Source organism: Hyla sarda, chromosome 13 (genome assembly GCF_029499605.1).
Source record: "Hyla sarda isolate aHylSar1 chromosome 13, aHylSar1.hap1, whole genome shotgun sequence".
NCBI classification, from domain to species: domain Eukaryota; kingdom Metazoa; phylum Chordata; class Amphibia; order Anura; family Hylidae; genus Hyla; species Hyla sarda.
In genome coordinates this window covers 47,012,769-47,031,249 of record NC_079201.1, presented here as the reverse complement: position 1 = coordinate 47,031,249, position 18,481 = coordinate 47,012,769, and the positions used below count along the sequence as shown (strand labels likewise).

The 18,481-nt window shown below is 41.0% G+C and overlaps 1 protein-coding gene across 1 annotated transcript in view; it reads right to left on the bottom strand.

Moving 5' to 3' along the window:
• Positions 1-8,163: 8,163 nt before the first annotated feature.
• LOC130297544 (uncharacterized) overlaps positions 8,164-18,481 on the bottom strand; it is a 33,367-nt gene continuing 23,049 nt past the window's right edge. Inside the window, exons 3-4 of the mRNA XM_056550113.1 lie at positions 14,065-14,210; positions 8,164-9,454 (exon numbers count right to left, since the gene is read on the bottom strand). Coding sequence (XP_056406088.1) covers positions 9,335-9,454; positions 14,065-14,210 — 266 coding nt within the window. The 3' untranslated portion in view covers positions 8,164-9,334. The remainder of the gene's footprint in view (positions 9,455-14,064; positions 14,211-18,481) is intronic.

Here is an 18,481-nt window from a genome sequence, read left to right as displayed (position 1 = left end):
GTTGCTAGGGGATACGACCTGGTCACTACCGCCGCAGCAAGACCATCCCGCTTTGCGGCGGGCTCTGGTGAAAACCAGTAGTGACTTAGAACCGATCCTCTAGCACGGTCCACGCCAATCCCTCTCTGGCACAGAGGATCCACTACCTGCCAGCCGGCATCGTGACAGATACCCTACTTATATAGGTTTGATTTTGTCGGACTTCTGGAAAAAATCATAACTACATGCAGGAAAATTAATACGTTTAAAATTGTCATCTTCTGACCCCTATAACTTTTTTATTTTTCCGTGTATGGGGCGGTATGAGGGCTCATTTTTTGCGCCGTGATCTGAAGTTTTTAACGGTACCATTTTTTAAATGATATAAAAAGTGACCAAAAATGCACTATTTTGGACTTTGGAATTTTTTTGCGCGCACGCCATTGACCGAGCGGTTTAATTAATGATATATTTTTATAATTCGGACATTTCCGCACGCGGTGATACCACATGTTTATTTTTATTTACACTGTGTTTTTTTTTTATTGGAAAAGGGGGGTGATTCAAACTTTTAATAGGGAAGGAGTTAAATGATCTTTATTCACTTTTTTTTTTCACTTTTTTTTTGCAGTGTTATAGGTCCCATAGGGACCTATAACACTGCACACACTGATCTTCTATGTTGATCACTGGTTTCTCATAAGAAACCAGTGATCAACGATTCTGCCGCATGACTGCTCATGCCTGGATCTCAGGCACTGAGCAGTCATTCGGCGATCGGACAGCGAGGAGGCAGGAAGGGGCCCTCCCGCTGTCCTGTCAGCTGTTCGGGATGCCGCGATTAGCCGCGGCTATCCCGAACAGCTCGACTGGGCTAGTCGGGAACTTTCACTTTCACTTTTAGCCGCGCGGCTCAGCTCTGAGCGCGCGGCTAAAGGGTTAATAGCGCGCGGCGCCGCGTTTAAAATACGTTTAAAATTGTCATCTTCTGACCCCTATAAATTTTTTCTTTTTCCGCGTATGAGGACTCATTTTTTGCACTGTGATCTGAAGTTTTTAGCATTGATAGGATTTATAGATTTTTTTCATGATATAAAAAGTTACCAAAAATGCACTATTTTGGATTTTTTTTCGCGTACGCCATTGACCGTGCAGTTTAATTAACAAAATATTTTTATAAATCGGACATTTCCACACGTGGCGATACCACATATGTTTATTTTATTTACACAGTTTTTTTTATGGGAAAAGGGGGGTGATTCAAACTTTTAAAAGGGGAGGTGTTAAATGATCTTTAATTCACTTTTTTTTTTTTCACTTTTTTTTTTTGCAGTGTTATAGCTCCCATAGGGACCTATAACACTGCACACACTGATCTTTTACATTGATCAGTGGTTTCTCATAAGAAACCACTGATCAATCATTCTGCCGCTTGACTGCTCATGCCTGGATCTCAGGCACTGAGCAGTCATTCGGCGATCGGACAGCGAGGAGGCAGGTAGGGATCCTCCAGCTGTCTTGTAAGCTGTTTGGGATGCCGCTATTTCGCCGCGGTGATCACGAACAGCTCCCTGAGCTAACCGGCATGGTTTCACTTTCACTTTAGACTCGGCGTTCAACTTTGAATGCCGCGTTTAATGGGTTAATAGCGCACGGCACCGCGATCAATGCCGAGCGCTATTAGCCACGGGTCCCGGCCATGGGCCGACCCACTATGACGAGGGGTCACGCCGTGGCCCCGCGTTATAGCTGGGGAGCGGACTCATGACGTACGCGTACGTCTTGGGTACTTAAGGGGTTAAAGGGGTACTCCGGTGGAATTATTATTATTATTTTTTATCAACTGGTGCAAGAAAGTTAAACAGATTTGTAAATGACTAATATTTAAAATCCTTCCATTACTTATCAGCTGCTGTATAATACAGAGGAAGTTCTTTTCTTTTTGAATTTCTTTTCTGTCTGTCCACAGTGTTCTCTGCTGGCACCTCTGCCCATGTCAGGAACTGACCAGAGGAGGAGAGGTTTGCTATGGGGAATTGTTCCTGCTCTGGACAATTCCTGACAGGTGATGAAAGAAGACAAAAGCGAAACCACACAAGGTGCCTAGTGCGTTATCCCAAGTAACTAGTTGCACAAACAAGGCTGTATTGTGCTCACCTGGAGCGCAATATATATGCGCATATCACCCAAACTAAGTGGGTTTAGATATCTGGTGGATTCCTGGGAGTGTTGCAATGCCGTAGGGATGTGGAGACAGGCCTCAGTCTGTCCACAGAAAGTATAGCAAAATAACAGAAATGATCCCTCTCTAAGCGCTACTTCTCCAGATGGAATCTGTTGGAATGACTTGAGATAATGAAGATTTTTATTATACCAATGAAGTGTTTCGGGTATACACCCTTCCTCAGATTGGCATGACATAAGACAAGGGGGATATTTATACACTGGAAAAAAAAACGCCAAAATCTGGCAGATAAAAAACTTGGGAGAAGGAGTTACATGTTCAGGTAAGGTCACATGTTAAACATAAGATACATAAAAAACATACAAAACGATAAAAAACATTAAAATGGTAGAAGAATCTACTATAGTGGGGAACATGGAAAGAGTTGGAGATTAAAACACTAGAACAGATAAATAATTCCAACAGCGAGAAGTTTATCTCCAAGGTGAGTATCGAGGTGGAGGCTTGAACCGCATGTAGATGTTCCGGTGATTGACATGTGGGTTCTATGAAGGATGCAAATGAGGCTTGTGGTGGTCACGGGATATGGTACCAACCAATAAGAGAGAGTATAATGGAACAAGGTGAAGAAAGATGGAGTTGCCACTGGCAATATGAGACATAAAAAACTGAATTATGCATCCATATTCTGTTTTTATGTTGCCAGCGGCAACTCCAGCTTTCTCCACCTTGGTCCGTTATACTCTGTCGCTTATTGGTTGGTACCATATTATGTGACCACCACGTAACCTCCATTCATAAACTGTATCCATTATTTACATTCAGTTTTTTTTTTCTTATCATTGGTTGGCTTCTACCCACATCACCTGGAGTGTGGCGATTGTGCCAACTACTAGATTTTCCATCTGATATGTGCCACATAATATCATTCCGGTAACAGCGACACTCGCAACCTCTATGTTATAGTTTTGTCTTTTGATTATATTACATTTATTTCCTTTCATCAGTTTATGTCTGCATCTTGGAAAGCCGTGTCCCATAAGCCTCATTTGTATCCTTCGCAGAACTCAGATGTCATAGAGTTCAATACAGTTCAATCCTCCACCTCGATACTCACCTTGGAGATAAACTTCTCGCTGTTGGAATTATTTATCCCTTTCCATGTTCCCCACTATAGTAGATTCTACTACTATTTTAATGTTTTTTATCGATTTGTATGTTTTTTAAGTATCTCATGTTTAGCATGTGACCTTACCTGAACATGTAACTCCTCCCCCCAATTTTTTTTACCCGCCAGTATATGAATATCCCTCTTACTTGTCTTATGTCCTGCAAATCTGAGGAAGGGTGTATACACGAATAATAAAAATCTTCATTATCTCAACTGATTCCTCATGTGATTCCATCTGGAGAAGTAGCACCTTGAGAGGGATAATTTCTGTTATTTTGCTATAGTTCCTGAGATGGACAGAGGTGTACCCCTTTAAGGAAGTGCTGGAAAATAATGGTGGCCACACAAAATATTGACAATTTGGGCCAAATTTGGACATTTCCTCTTAGGGGTGTACTCACTTTTGTTGCCAAGATTTAGACATTAAGGGCTGTGTGTTGAGGGGACAAGACATTAACCCCTTAAGGACCCAGCCAATTTTCACTGTAGGACACGACCATTTTTTGCACAACTGACCACTGTCACTTTAAACATTAATAACTCTGGGATACTTTTACCTTTCATTCTGATTCCGAGAATGTTTTTTCATGACATATTCTACTTTATGTTAGTGGTAAAATTTTGTTGATACTTGCATAATTTCTTGGTGAAAAATTGCACAATTTTATGAAAAAATTAAAAATTTCGCATTTTTTTAACTTTGAAGCTCTCTGCTTATAAGGAAAATGAATATTCCAAATAAATTATATATTGATTCACATATACAATATGTCTACTTTATGTTTCCATCATAAAGTTGACATGTTTTTACTTTTGGAAGACATCAGAGGGCTTCAAAGTTTAACAGCAATTTTCCGATTTTCCACAAAATTTTCAAAATTGAAAATTTTCAGGGACCAGTTCTGTTTTGAAGTGCATTTGAAGGACCTTATTATTAGAAATACCCCACAAATGACCCCATTATAAAAAACTGCACCCCTCAAATTATTCAAAATGACATTCAAAAGGTTTGTTCACCCTTTAGGTGTTTCACAGGAATAGCAGCAAATTGAAGGAGAAAATTCAAAATCTTCATTTTTTTACACTGGCATGTTCTTGTAGATCCAGTTATTGAATTTTTACAAGGGGTAAAAGGAGAGAAATCTTCCTAAAATGTGTAGCCCAATTTCTCTCGAGTAAGGAAATACCTCATATGTGTATGTCAAGTGTTCAAAAGGGAAGGAGCGACAGTGGGATTTTGGTGAGTGAGTTTTTCTGAAATGGTTTTTGGGGGGCATGTCACATTTAGGAAGCCCCTATGGTGCCAGAACAGCAAAAAAAAAACCCACATGGCATACTATTTTGGAAACTACACCCCTCAAGGCACGTAACAAGGGGTCCAGTGAGCCTTAACGCCCCACAGGTGTTTGACGACTTTTCGTGAAATCTGGATGTGTAAATTATTTAATTTTTTTCCACTAAAATGCTAGTTTTCCCTCAAATTTGAAATTTTTACAAGGGGTAATAGGACAAAATGCCCCCCAAAATAAAAAAAAACACCATCTCTTCTGAGTATGGAAATACCCCATGTGTGGACGTCAAGTGCTCTGCTGGCGCACTACAATGCTCAGAAGAGAAGGAGCGCCGTTGAGCTTTTGGGAAAAAAATAGTTTGGCATGGAAGTCAAGGGCCATCTGCGTTTACAAAGCCCCCCCGTGGTGCCAGAACAGTTGACCCCCCCCCCCACATGTGACCCTATTTTGGAAACTACACCCCTCACAGAATTTAATAAGGGGTGCAGTGAGTATCTACACCCCACTGGCGTTTCACAGATCTTTGGAACAGTGGGCTGTGCAAATGAAAAATTACATTTTTCATTTTCACGTACCACTGTTCCAAAAATCTGTCAGACACCTGTGGGGTGTAAATGCTCACTGTACCCCTTATTACATTCCGTGAGGGGTGTAGTTTCCAAAATGGGGTCACATGTGGGTATTTATTGTTTTGCGTTTATGTCAGAACCACTGTAAAATCTGCCACCCCTGTGCAAATCACCAATTTAGGCCTCAAATGTACATGGTGCGCTCTCACTCCTGAGCCTTGTTGTGCGCCCGCAGAGCATTTTACGTCTACATATGGGGTATTTCCGTACTCAGGAGAAATTGCGTTACAAAATTTGGGGGTCTTTTTCCTTTTAACACTTGTGAAAATAAAAAGTAGGGGGCAACACCAGCATGTTAGTGTAAAATTATTTTATTTTTTACACTAACAAGCTGGTGTAGCCCCCGACTTTTCCTTTTCATAAGGGGTAAAAGGAGAAAAATCCCCCAAAAATTTGTAGTGCAATTTCTCGTAGTATGGAGATTCCCCATATGTGGCCCTAACCTGTTTCCTTGAAATACGACAGGGCTCTGAAGTGAGAGCGCCATGCCCATTTGAGGACTAAATTGGGGATTGCATAGGGGTGGACATAGGGGTATTCTACGCCAGTGATTCCCAAACAGGGTGCCTCCAGCTGTTGCTAAAATCCCAGCATGCCTGGACAGTCAGTGGCTGTCCAGAAATGCTGGGAGTTGTTGTTTTGCAACAGCTGGAGGCTCCGTTTTGGAAACACTGCCGTACAATACGTTTTTAATTTTTATTGGGGGGGGGGGACAGTGTAAGGGGTTTATATGTAGTGTTTTACCCTTTATTATGTGTTAGTGTAGTGTAGTGTATTTAGGGTACATTTGCACTGGCGTGTTACAGTAAGTTTCCCGCTAGGAGTTTGCGCTGCGGCAAAAAAAGTGCTGCAGCCCAAACTTGAAGCAAGAAACTTACTGTAAACCTGCCCGTGTGAATGTACCCTGTACGTTCACCTGGGGGGGAACCTCCAGCTGTTTCAAAACTAACTGACAGACCGTGCATGCTGGGAGTTGTAGTTTAGCAACAGCTGGAGGCACACTGGTGCCTCCAGCTGTTGCAAAACTACAACTCCCAGCATATACTGATCACCAACGGGCATGCTGAGAGATGTAGTTATGCAACAGCTGGAGGTACGCAACTACAACTCCCAGCATGCCGAGACAGCTGTTTGGGCATTCTGGGATTTGCAGTTTTGCAACATCTGGAGGGCTACAGTTTTAGAGACCCCTGCAAAGTGATCTCCAAACTGTGGTCCTCCAGCTGTTGCAAAACTACAAATCCCAGCATGCCCGGACAGCAAACAGCTGTTTGGGCATGCTAGGAGTTGTAGTTTTGCAAGATCTGAAGGGCTACAGTTTAGGGACCACTATATAGTGGTCTCAAACTGTAGCCCTCCAGCTGTTGCAAAACTACATATTCCAGCATGCCCAAACAGCTGTCTGGGCATGCTGGGAGTTGTAGTTTTGCAACATCTGGAGGGCTACAGTTAGAGACCACTATCTAGTGGTCTCAGACTGTACCCTCCAGATGTCGCTAGGCAACTCACCGGTTTCCGTAGGATCCAGCCGCAAGTCGTCGCCGCCCGCCGATCTCCGTCGCCGCCCGCCGATCTCCATCGCCCGCAGCCTCCGGATCGGTAAGTGGATCTTCGGCACCGGTCCCTGTCGGGTTTCCCCGTCCTGCCCTGCCTATTGTGGGTGGGCAGGAGGGGGAAAACGAAAGTAAACCCCCCCACCCCCGATCTGCTATTGGTGGTCGCGTCTAGACCACCAATAGCAGGCATAGGAGGGGTGGCACCCCTGCCACCTCACTCCTATCTCTTCAGGGGGGTTGTGGGTGTCATGGACACCCGCGATCCCCCTTCTATTCCGGGTCACCGGGTCACCATAGACCCGTAATGACCCGGATCATCGCTCTCCATCACAGTCATCACGTTGCTGCGCACGCTGCTCCTATTGGATGACGACGAAGGAGAGCGGCCATGCAGCGGACCATGAAGAGGACGGTCCGGAACGTCGGGGACAGGTGAGTGACACTCACCGGCGCACAAGGGGCACATTAAACTGTTATCCGGCGGCAGCTGAAGCAGACAGCACTGCCGGATAGCCGTTTATGCGATGGCCCCGACATACAAAAGCATCGTATGTTGATGCTGCCTTCAACATACGATGGCCTCTGAGAGGTCATCGTATGTTGAAATGATCGTATGTCTGGGTCATCGTAGGTTGGGAGGATCACTGTACTCATAAGCGCTAATATATTATAGTTATATAATATATTATTTTATAGCATTATATTATAGCATTGTTGTTCTGTGTATCATTCTTGAAATGTAATAAAAAAGCTTTACTGGGCACAGTGGTAATTTACTATGACCAGCATATCTCACGCCGGTCTAAAGTAAACTTTTTCTGACGTACATCTTGGCAGATTTATTAGGCTATGTTCAGTAAAAAATGTGCAAAATGTCCCTTGAAAAACATAGGTGGACCTTCAGCACATTTGTGTGTTTCACTGGCGCTAGGACCGCTCTAAAATGCGCAGCCTCTGTAGACGGCAATGCATTTCCTAGTGGAATCCGCAGAAACAATGAACTTATTCACTATTTCTGAGGATACCAAAATCGCGATTTCCCAAATTCCTTCATGTGCACAGTGCAGCAGGATCCAATTGAAATCAAATGCAGCGGAATTTCCGAGCAGAATTTTTTCAGTGGATTCCGCTCTAAAAATTTGCCATGTGAACATAGCCTTAAGGGGAAATGGCCCCTTAATAAATTTGCCTGTACAATGCTGGGGCCGTATGTTGCACAGGGAAATCTACGCCAGCTCTGAACTTTGAGCATAAATTTACAACTTTTTTATACAAGAAACCTGGCATAAATACTTAGATAAATTCCCCACAGTGAGCGAATATTAGTGACACACATGGTTGAGGTCGGAAAACATCTTTATAAATATCAAAAGTATTAAGCCCTGTGTAAGATAAAAATGTTTACACTGCACATTTAACATCATAGGCTTTCCACACACCATCAGCCAGGGCATCATTACTAGGAAATTTGTCAATACAGATTAAAGGGGTACCCCTCCCCTAGACATCTTATCCCCTAGGGACTGCTGGGACCCCCCCCCCCCCATCTCCCTGCAGCACCCCGTGTTAGTTTAGACTGCAGGTTGTGGCACCGTAGGCTTGTGATGTCACGACCACGCCCCCTCAATGCAAGTCTATGGGAGGGCATAGACTTGCATTGAGAGGGAGGGCATGACATCACAAGGGGGCGTGGCTGTGATGTCATGAGCCTCCAGCACTGCACCCCTTGTCATCAGGCAAGGAACAAAGTTCACTCCATGCACCGGATGACTGGGGTGCCCCCGCAGAGATCCTTTGTATAGGGGATAAGATGTCTAGGGGCAGAGTACCCCTTTAAGCTTAGAGGGGCCCCAGGCAAAACATGCAATATCATGCACAGCTATTAAGCAAAACGGGTGATACGTACAGTTTATGTGTCATGTGATTGTTTAATAACTGATAAAGATAAAGCTAAGAGCATCACTATTTGATTGTATCTATTGTCTACAAAAGCAAAATAAGATATTGCTGATAAATGCATCTGTATCATTATATATATATATATATATATATATATATATATATATACTACATATGGCAAAATATATACAATTGGCACAAATAATAATGTACTAGAATAAAAATGACATGACAATAAAGCCAGATGCCAGATTATTGAAAACTTTATAGCTATCGTATCTGCATGTACCAAAAAAAGCAAAAGGTGTCTGGTCAGGAAGGGGATAAAAGCCTAATTCCAACCTTGAGTCCTAACCCCTGAGAAAGGCACAAAATCTTTGCACCCAACAGGCATGGGGTGACCCAGCAGGCCACAGGTAATCAGAGTACTCACTTTACTCCTTGATACCATGGCAACCAGACTTGATCATGCAAAACTGACTAATGCATTTTTAACTATACAGGCACCACCAGATGCATATAAACATTTGCAAACAGGGTAGAAACAAAACACACTTTTTTCATAGTCCATAAAATGCCTCGCTGTATTAGAGGCAACATTTGAAATAAAATCAAATGTAAAATTAAGTAGGAACCGATCCATTTTGAGTTTGGTTATAGATGAAAGAATTTCCCATTGTGTTCCGACGGAGGGTTTGTGTCATATCGACATATGTGTTTTGATTGAAGCTTTGTTTTTCCTTCTGTTAAAATAAAAATAAATAAAATCACAAATATATAGATATTTTCCATCCATTTCCATTAGTGAATTTTCAGTAATTTTTATTAATTATTACTTTTTTCAGTTATTTCAGGGAGCATTGTAGGCATGTGCAATTCGTTTCGAACGTAATTAGTTTTTGTCCGAATTGTTCATATTTTGTACATACGGATTGATCCGAATGTACGAAATATTTACATCCGAACGAATCCGAATTCGTAACAAACCGAATTGTACATGCCTACGAAATTGTGAAAAACTAATTTTATTTTTGTTAAAACAAAATTATTTTTATTTTTTTCCTCAATTTTTTACATTTTTTAGGTAGTACTACTACTCCCAGCATGGAACAGACTGTTCCGTAATGGGAGTAGTAGTACCTGTACTAATAGACATATCTCCCCGGGTGTCAGTCGTGACACCCGATGCGACCATCCATAATATAGCAGAGATGCGAGAGGCTCTATACAGAGCTCACATCTCTGCTCTGTACTCCGGGCAGTGATGTGAATAGAACATCACTCATTCATATTTTCAGATGGTTGCAGCCAATCACCTCTCTCTGAGGGAAATATGAATGAGTGAGTGACCGGCCGGAGTATAGTGCAGAGATGCGAGCACTGTATACAGCCGCTGTGCATCTCTGCTATAGACAGGATGATCACAGCGGATGTCAGTAGTGATACCCGCTGTGATCTGCAGGTACTACTACTCCCAACATGGAGCACAATCTGCTCCATGATGGGAGCTGTAGTACCTGCATTAATAGACAGTATAAGAGTATAACTTCTGACACCCGCTGCGATCTGTCTATTAATGCAGATACTACAGCTCTCAGCATGGAGCAAAGTGTGCTCCATGTTCGGAGCGGTAGTACCTGCAGTTAAGGAAAGATCACAGTGAATGTCACTCCTGACACGCTGTGATCCTCCTGTATAATGTATAGATGCGGTGGCCGCTCTTCTATGGTCCCCTGCACTTCCGTATATATACACATATTCCTATTTCTCACAGAGAGCTATGATTGTCTGGAACCATCTGGCCAATCACAACTCTCTGCGGGAAATATGAATAGGTGTATATATACGTCAGTGCAGGGGACCATAGAAGAGCGGCTGCCGCATCTATACATTATACAGGAGGAACGCAACAGGCGATTTGTCAGTTAGTACAGGTACTACTACTCCCATAATGGAACAGTGTGCTCCATGCTAGGAGTAGTAGTACTATCTAAAAAAATGTAAAAAAATAAGAAAAAAAGTGGAAAAACACACACACACTACATTTTAATTATTGTAGGCTACATTTTTAGTGCCCTGCCCGCCCACATTAATTGATCCCTGTTTAAAAATGAATAAAAAAAATTGTTATAAAAAAGATACATTTCGTTAGATACAATTTTTTTCTTTCACTACTGAATCTTTTTTATTTTAGTTTTTTAATGGTACCCTACCAAATTTTATTAAAAAAGGAATCTCCATCTCCAATAACCATAAAAACGAATAACGAAATTGGCCGAAAACTAAAATAAAACTAACGACATGTATAGATCCGAAATAACGAATTAATCCGAAAGCCGAACAGTTTCCGAATAGAACCGAAAAAAAATATACGAATGCATCCGAAAACAGAATAAAACTAATTACTATATCCCGAAGGTTTAACAGAACCGAAAAAATTTTAATCCGAAAAAAAAAATGGTTGTGAGCATGTCTAGAGCATTGTGGGATTTTTTTCTGTCTTAAAGGGGTACTGCGGTGGGAAAAAATGTTTGTTAAAGTTAAAAAGATTTGTTAAATTACTTCTATTAAAATATCTTAATCCTTCCAGTACTTAACAGTTGCTGTGTGCTCCAGAGGAAGTTGTGTGGTTTGTTTCAGTCTGACCACAGTGTTCTCTGATAACACCTCTGTCCATGTCAGGAACTGTCCGGAGCAGTAGAGATTTGCTATGGAGATTTGCTCCTGCTCTGGACAGTTCCTGACATGGACATAGGTGTCAGCAGAGAACACTGTAGTCAGACTGGAAAGGATTATCCAACTTCCTGTGGAGCATATAGCAGCTGAAAAGTACTGGAAGAATTAAGATTTATTGATAAAAGTAATTTACAAATCTGTTTAACTTTCTGGAACCAGTCGATTTGAAATTTTTTTTTTTCCACTGGAGTACCGCTTTAAACAAAAGGGTTTGCTGCACACAGACACTGATGCCAGATGCTGTACCCCATAACACAGCCACAGGAACAGCCTGCTAGGGCTTTGCAAAAAAAATGCCAAAACCTGACTTAATAACATTGATAAATTCTCCTTACTATTTATGGACTCCAATCCCCCATATAGTGCCCAAATGACTGTATCAGACTGTTTAGGTGCAGTTTAATCTAGTGACAGGATATAAAGGTGATATCTATCATATTTTCTGTCTTCTCTGAGCCACAACTGTGACCACTACATCACTTGTGGGTGCTGGCTTTATATACAGGTAACACCATGTGTAGATGTAAATGTCACCATGAGCAGCATTAACATTCACAGATAATACATGATTATTGACGAAAAGCAATACAATTGTTGTTTTCTGATTTACTGCTTATCTTTTTGTTAAATGGGGTTTCTTGGCCTTTCCAAAAAAAATAAAAAATTGCCAGGGGAAAAGACTGGGAGGATTTAACCTCCCAATCCCTGCCCCTGGTATTTTTTGTAAAGTCAGAAAATCCCTTTGAAGCGTTAACCTTCCAATTATCACTTCCTGGCTGGTCGCTTAATCCAACTAATGCTCTTCACTATTATGTAGGGCATCAGCCAGTTTGGACAGACAGCTGGGTATGACTAATGATTAGAAAAGGTCTTAACTATTGACATGGGGTCCCAACTATTGACATGGGGTCCCAACTATTGACATGTGTCTGCGGAGCACAGAAAGTGGTACTAGGATGGCAACATCAGTACCTTGCTGGGGTTGTGTCATTACCCACCAGAAATCTGGTTGTGGTATTGCGCACGCACAAGCACACATGCCCATCCTCACTCAGTTCAGAACAAATTACATTAATCAATGTCTGAGCCATTCTGATTATCGTGCTTCTGCTGCTTATGCTCACCTAGGCCCAGATTTATCAAAGAAAGTCTACGGTAGAGCTATTTTATCATGTTTATTTGAGTGGTGGGTTTGACTAGGGTGCATCTTATTTATCAAGAAGGTGCAGCAGGATGATGAATTTTGCACAGCTCTGCTGTGGTGGGAAAAGCTCTACCACATACACTTTTTCTAGACGCTTGTGAGGGAGGGAAGTAGACACTTTCCCGGGTCCTGAATTAGGCAGGTTAGGTGTTTTTACTTACTTTCACAGAGCTGCCGGGTCATCTTTACTTGCATTTGAGACGCTACAATCAAATTTGATTGCAGTGTCTACGGGGTTAAAGCCGGTCATCACTGTGATCGTTGATGTCTGGCATTAGAGATGGGTCCTGGTGGCAAATAGCCACCAAGACCATCCAGCTATGACCCTCGCTCAGCTCCTGAGGGCATGTCATAGAAGGGGAGTGGGAGTGTCATCTACAAGAGGTTAAAGGTTGAATTGTGGAAGTTAGAAATTATTCTCACGCCTACTGGTAGGTGGTGTAGCTTTGCGCCTTCAAAAGTACCTTTGCGCACAAAATATCGACTTTTGACAAATGTCGCAAATGATAAATACGTGACCACTGCATGGTCAAAAAGAAAAAGTTCTAAGGGGAGGCAAAAAGAATAAAACTGTCTATATCAAAAGGTCCATAAAAGTCTCAAAATATGCTGCTTGCGCCTGAACTGTGCCAAAAATGCTCTAAAAGCAATGAAAAATCTCCCCCCTAGTGCTTAATGCACAGGGGTGGCAGTGTATAGGATTATGTTTAGGTTTCGAGGTTACACTATGGGGTTAGAATTATGGTTAGCGTTTTTGTTAGGTGTTAGGGCCAAGGGTTAGGGCACAGTAACCCCTAAACCTAGTCCTATATACTACACCCCACGCCCAAATGTGTTTAGCACTAGGTGAGCAAGACCAGCATTTTGAGCAGAAGCTTGCCATTGATTGTTTCTGCCTGCGAGTGATGTTATTTTTGTTGAACAGAACGGGGATGGGTGTGTGTGCTTGTGCGTGCACAGTACCAGGATCTGCATAGCTAGCATCACCTGAAATTAAACAGGTACAGGTTTTTTATTTATGGATCCGAAAACATTGGCTCTATGTAGATGAGTGTCTGCTGAGAGTTCTGAAAAAAGAGAGGAACATACAAGGCACAGGAACAGAGAAACAGTTAAATATACCAATCATAGATAAAGATCTACGTGGAGAATCAGACATTGTGAGGAATTGGCAGTTTGAATTGAGGTACAAAGGAACCTGTCACAAGTTTCATGCTGCCTGAATCACGGGCAACTAGAAACGCTGACAGACACCATTATCACTGTGATATTTGATAAACTCTGATATCTGCAATGTTAAGGAACTATAGCACCTGAAAAAAATAATGTAATGCCTGCAGATTTTACATGTTTAGTAATATTTAAAAAAAACATCCCAGTAACTTTTTAAGTTTAAAATCTTTCACAACTTACTGTTCTTTTACGTTTCATATACATGAAAATAACCACACAGAGAACAAACAAAGCCGGAATGATGATATACGAAATGAGAGAAAATGAAGTTTTTCCACAGATTTGTTCCTCATTGGCTGCATCTTTATCTTGATATACTGCTTTTTCTGAAGGAAAAAAAAAAGGATGACAAATGTGTAGATGATGAGAGATATCTGGTCAATATATTATATATATTGTAAGTATGTACCAGCTCACCTTCTAGCGCACGAACTGGCGTGGACTACGCCCAAGTAAGATGCAGGAAAGAGAAAAATGTCCAGCGCTTGACTCGGGGAGCAGGAACTTTTAATTAGAATCCACAGGAAAACACACAGGAGCACAAATGCGTGTGACGCGTTTCGGCTTGTTGTCACCAAGCCTTAGTCATACAGTGTATGACTAAGGCCTGGTGACAACAAGCCGAAACGCGTCACACGCATTTGTGCTCCTGTATGTTTTCCTGTGGATTCTAATTAAAAGTTCCTGCTCCCCGAGTCAAGCGCTGGACATTTTTCTCTTTCCTGCATTATATATATTGGTTATATATTTATCTGTTATGCTATACTAGTCCTCTAGTTTAATATACTTCAGTTATGATAGGTACATGTTCTAAATGTTCCTAACATTTTTACCTTACTTTCTGTTACTTGACATTACCATACAGAACTGTAAGAAAGATTTCCTTAAACTAGTATTCAGATAACAAGTGTGGATGGAATATTTTCCATTTTATAAAGGGGAAATACATTTCTTCTTTAAGTTATATTAATTTGCAATTAAACTTAATTTAAAAGAATTCACTATTTTTGTGTTACATATTTTTACTCATTGTGTGGCAGCAGTTAGTGCCCACACATTGCTCTGTGCTGCCACCAATGTCTATGTTGGGAACTGCAGGACTGCTTATGCCCCGGTCTCGACACAGTCCAAACTGTTGCTGTGCTGTATGGTAATATTGTCATTGTTTCCAGTTATGGAAACTGCATTCAATATTCTCATACCCTGTGAACTATATCTATTTGTAAGAGAGGAAATGACAACGGCTCTGAGCTCCTTTCAGACTTACGAGAGAAACTGGCACATGTCTAACACTACAACTGTGTATTTTAGTGCAAATATTAACCACCTTTCACAGTGTACATTAAATATCCCTAAATCTCTGATAATCACATAGACCAGTATAAGAGATCACATCAACTAAAGACATTTTGCAAGGGTAAACGGTGCTTGTGCAGTAATATGTCCATTTAATAAAGAAAGTACATAACTTTTAAACTAAAAAAAACATAAAACAAAAATGCATCTTTTTTTTTTTTGTTTACCCACTTCTGCCTGCTTCTGCTCTTTCTTAAAAAAATAAAAAATAAATCTGTACCTGGATTTTTGTCACCCATGTGCAAAGGCTGTGTGTAAATCTAAATCCCAAACAGGATTTTCTATTAGCCAATAGTACTGTATAGTATTGGATGGTGTTTTGGATGGTGTAATTTAGAACAACATATATTTGGGTACAATAAGAATTGATGAAAAAAACGCTGAAAAACTGCCAGTGATTTTCCCTATGTCTTTATGTGTAAATTGCATTTTTGGCCCCTTTGGCAGCTTCCCTGCAGGTGTTATTTTAAGACCAAAAAAAATTATAATTTTACAGTAGGGATGAAAAAAATTGTATGGAATAAAATTTATATTTTCAGTCAGGGACATGAAAATGTAACTTGCAATATTGAAAATCCATAAAGGGGCCATATAATTGTAAAAATAATATGTTTATTTACAGTCATGGCCGTAAATGTTGGCACCCCTGAAATTTTTCAAGAAAATGAAGTATTTCTCACAGAAAAGGATTGCAGTAACACTTGTTTTCCTATACTCATGTTTATTCCCTTTGTGTGTATTGGAACTAAACCAAAAAAGGGAGGGAAAAAAGCTAATTGGACATTATGTCACACCAAACTCCAAAAATGGGCTGGACAAAATTATTGGCAACCTTAACTTAATATATAATTGCACACCCTTTGGGGGAAAAAAAATGAAATCAGTCGCTTCCTATAACCATCAATAAGCTTCTTACACGTCTCAGCCGGAATGTTGGACCACTCTTCCTTTGCAAACTGCTCCAGGTCTCTCTTATTGGAAGGGCCTTTTCCCAACAGCAATTTTAAGATCTCTCCACAGGTGTTCAATGGGATTTAGATCTGGACTCATTGCTGGCCACTTCAGAACTCTCCAGCGCTTTGTTGCCATCCATTTCTGGGTGCTTTTTGACATATGTTTGGGGTCATTGTCCTGCTGGAAGACCCAAGATCTCGGACGCAACCCCAGCTTTCTGACACTGAGCTGTACAGTGTGACCCAAAATACAATGGTAATCCTCAGATTTCATGAGGTCTTGCACACATTCAAGGTACCCAGTGCCAGAGGCAGCAAAACAACCCCAAAACATCATTTAACCTCCCCCATATTTCACTGTAGGTACTGTGTTCTTTTCTTTGTAGGCCTCATTCCGTTTTTGGTAAACAGGAAAATTATGTGCTTTACCAAAAAGCTCTATCTTGGTCTAATCTGTCTACAAGACATTTTTCTCAAAAGGATATTGGCTTCCTCAAGTTAATTTTAGCAAAATGTAGTCTTGCTTTTTTTTAGGTCTCTGTGTCCTGGGTCACCTGCCATAGCGTTTCATATAATTTAATTGTCGACAGATAGTTTGCGCTGACACTGATGCTCCCTGAGCCTGCAGGAGAGCTTGAATATCTTTGGAATTTGTTTTGGGCTGCTTATCCACTGCTTATCCACCATCTGGACTATCCTGCGTTGACACCTTTCATCAATTTTTCTCTTCCATCCACGCTCAGGGAGATTAGCTACAGTGCCATGGGTTGCAAACTTCATGATAATGTTGCACATTGTGGACAAAGGCAAATCTAGGAGATGGACTTGGATCCGTGAGACTGTTGATATTTTTCCACAATTTTGGTTCTCAAGTGCTCAGACAGTTCTCTTCTCCTCTTTCTGTTGTCCATGCTTAGTGTGGCACACACAGACACACAATGCAAAGACTAAGTGAACTTCTCTTCTTTTTTCTGCTTTCAGGTGTGATTTTTTTTTATATTGCCCACACCTGTTACTTGCCCCAGGTGAGTTTAAAGGAGCATCACATGCTTGAAACAATCTTATTTATCCACAATTTTGAAAGGGTGCCAATAATTTTGTCCAGTCCATTCTTGGAGTTTGGTGTGACCTTATGTCCAATTTGCTTTTTTTCCTCCTTTATATTATTTTTTTTTTTTTGCTTAGTTCCAATACACACAAAGGGAATAAACTTGTGTATAGCAAAACATATGTTACTGCAATCCTTTTCTGTGAAAAATACTTAATTTTCTTGAAAAATTTAGGGGTGCCAACATTTATGGACATGACTGTAATGAGTTTTGTGAAACTTTTTTTTATTAATAATGTATTTTATAAAGTGTGTGCTTTTTACAACTTTTAAACTTTATTCTGTATATTTCCGACCTTATTTAGGTACTAATACTATTACTCCCTGCATGGAACAGACTGTTCCATGCTAGGAGCTGTAGTACCTGCAATAAGGGACACCCATTTCGATTGTTCTTTATATAACTGAGATGCAGAGCAGCTCTCTTCTGTGCTCTGCATCTCTGGTCTGTACTCTGGACAGTGATGTGAATAGGAACTGACATCACTGATTCCTATATACTGCTCAGAGCGGTGATTGGCCAACACCATCTGGTGCCAAGTGATGTGACTGTCACTCCTGACACCTGTTGTGATCCTACTGTATAATCTTTATAAGCCGGCGACCGGACGCACTTCTCTGCTCCCCTGCCTGGCACTGTACTCTGTGATGTGAAGTTCTCTTCACATCACTGATTCATATATGCCGCTGAGAGTTGTGATTGGCCTGATGGTGCCGGGCAATCACAACTCTCAGCAGCATATGTGAATCTGTGACTTGAAGAGAACTTCACATCACAGAGGAGTACAGTGCCTGGCAGGAATTGTAGAGAAGTGTAGTGGGCCGTCGGCTTCTATAAATTATAAAGGACGATCGCAACGGGTGTCAGGAGTGACATCCGCTGCGAACTGTTTATTAGTGCAGGTACTACAGCCCCCAGCATGTAGTACCTAAATAAGGTTGGAAATATACAGAATAAAGTTTAAAAGTTGTAAAAACCACACACACACTTTATAAAACACATTATTAAAATACATTATTAATAAAAAGCTTCACAAAATGTATTTTAAAAATATATTATTTTTACAATGAAATGGCCCCTTTATCCATTTTTTATATTGCCGGTTAAGTGGAAAAAAAAAACTGTGACCCGTAGCTGAATGTTTCCTGAGCTCAGCACTCTCAGCCCTTCTCAGTGCTG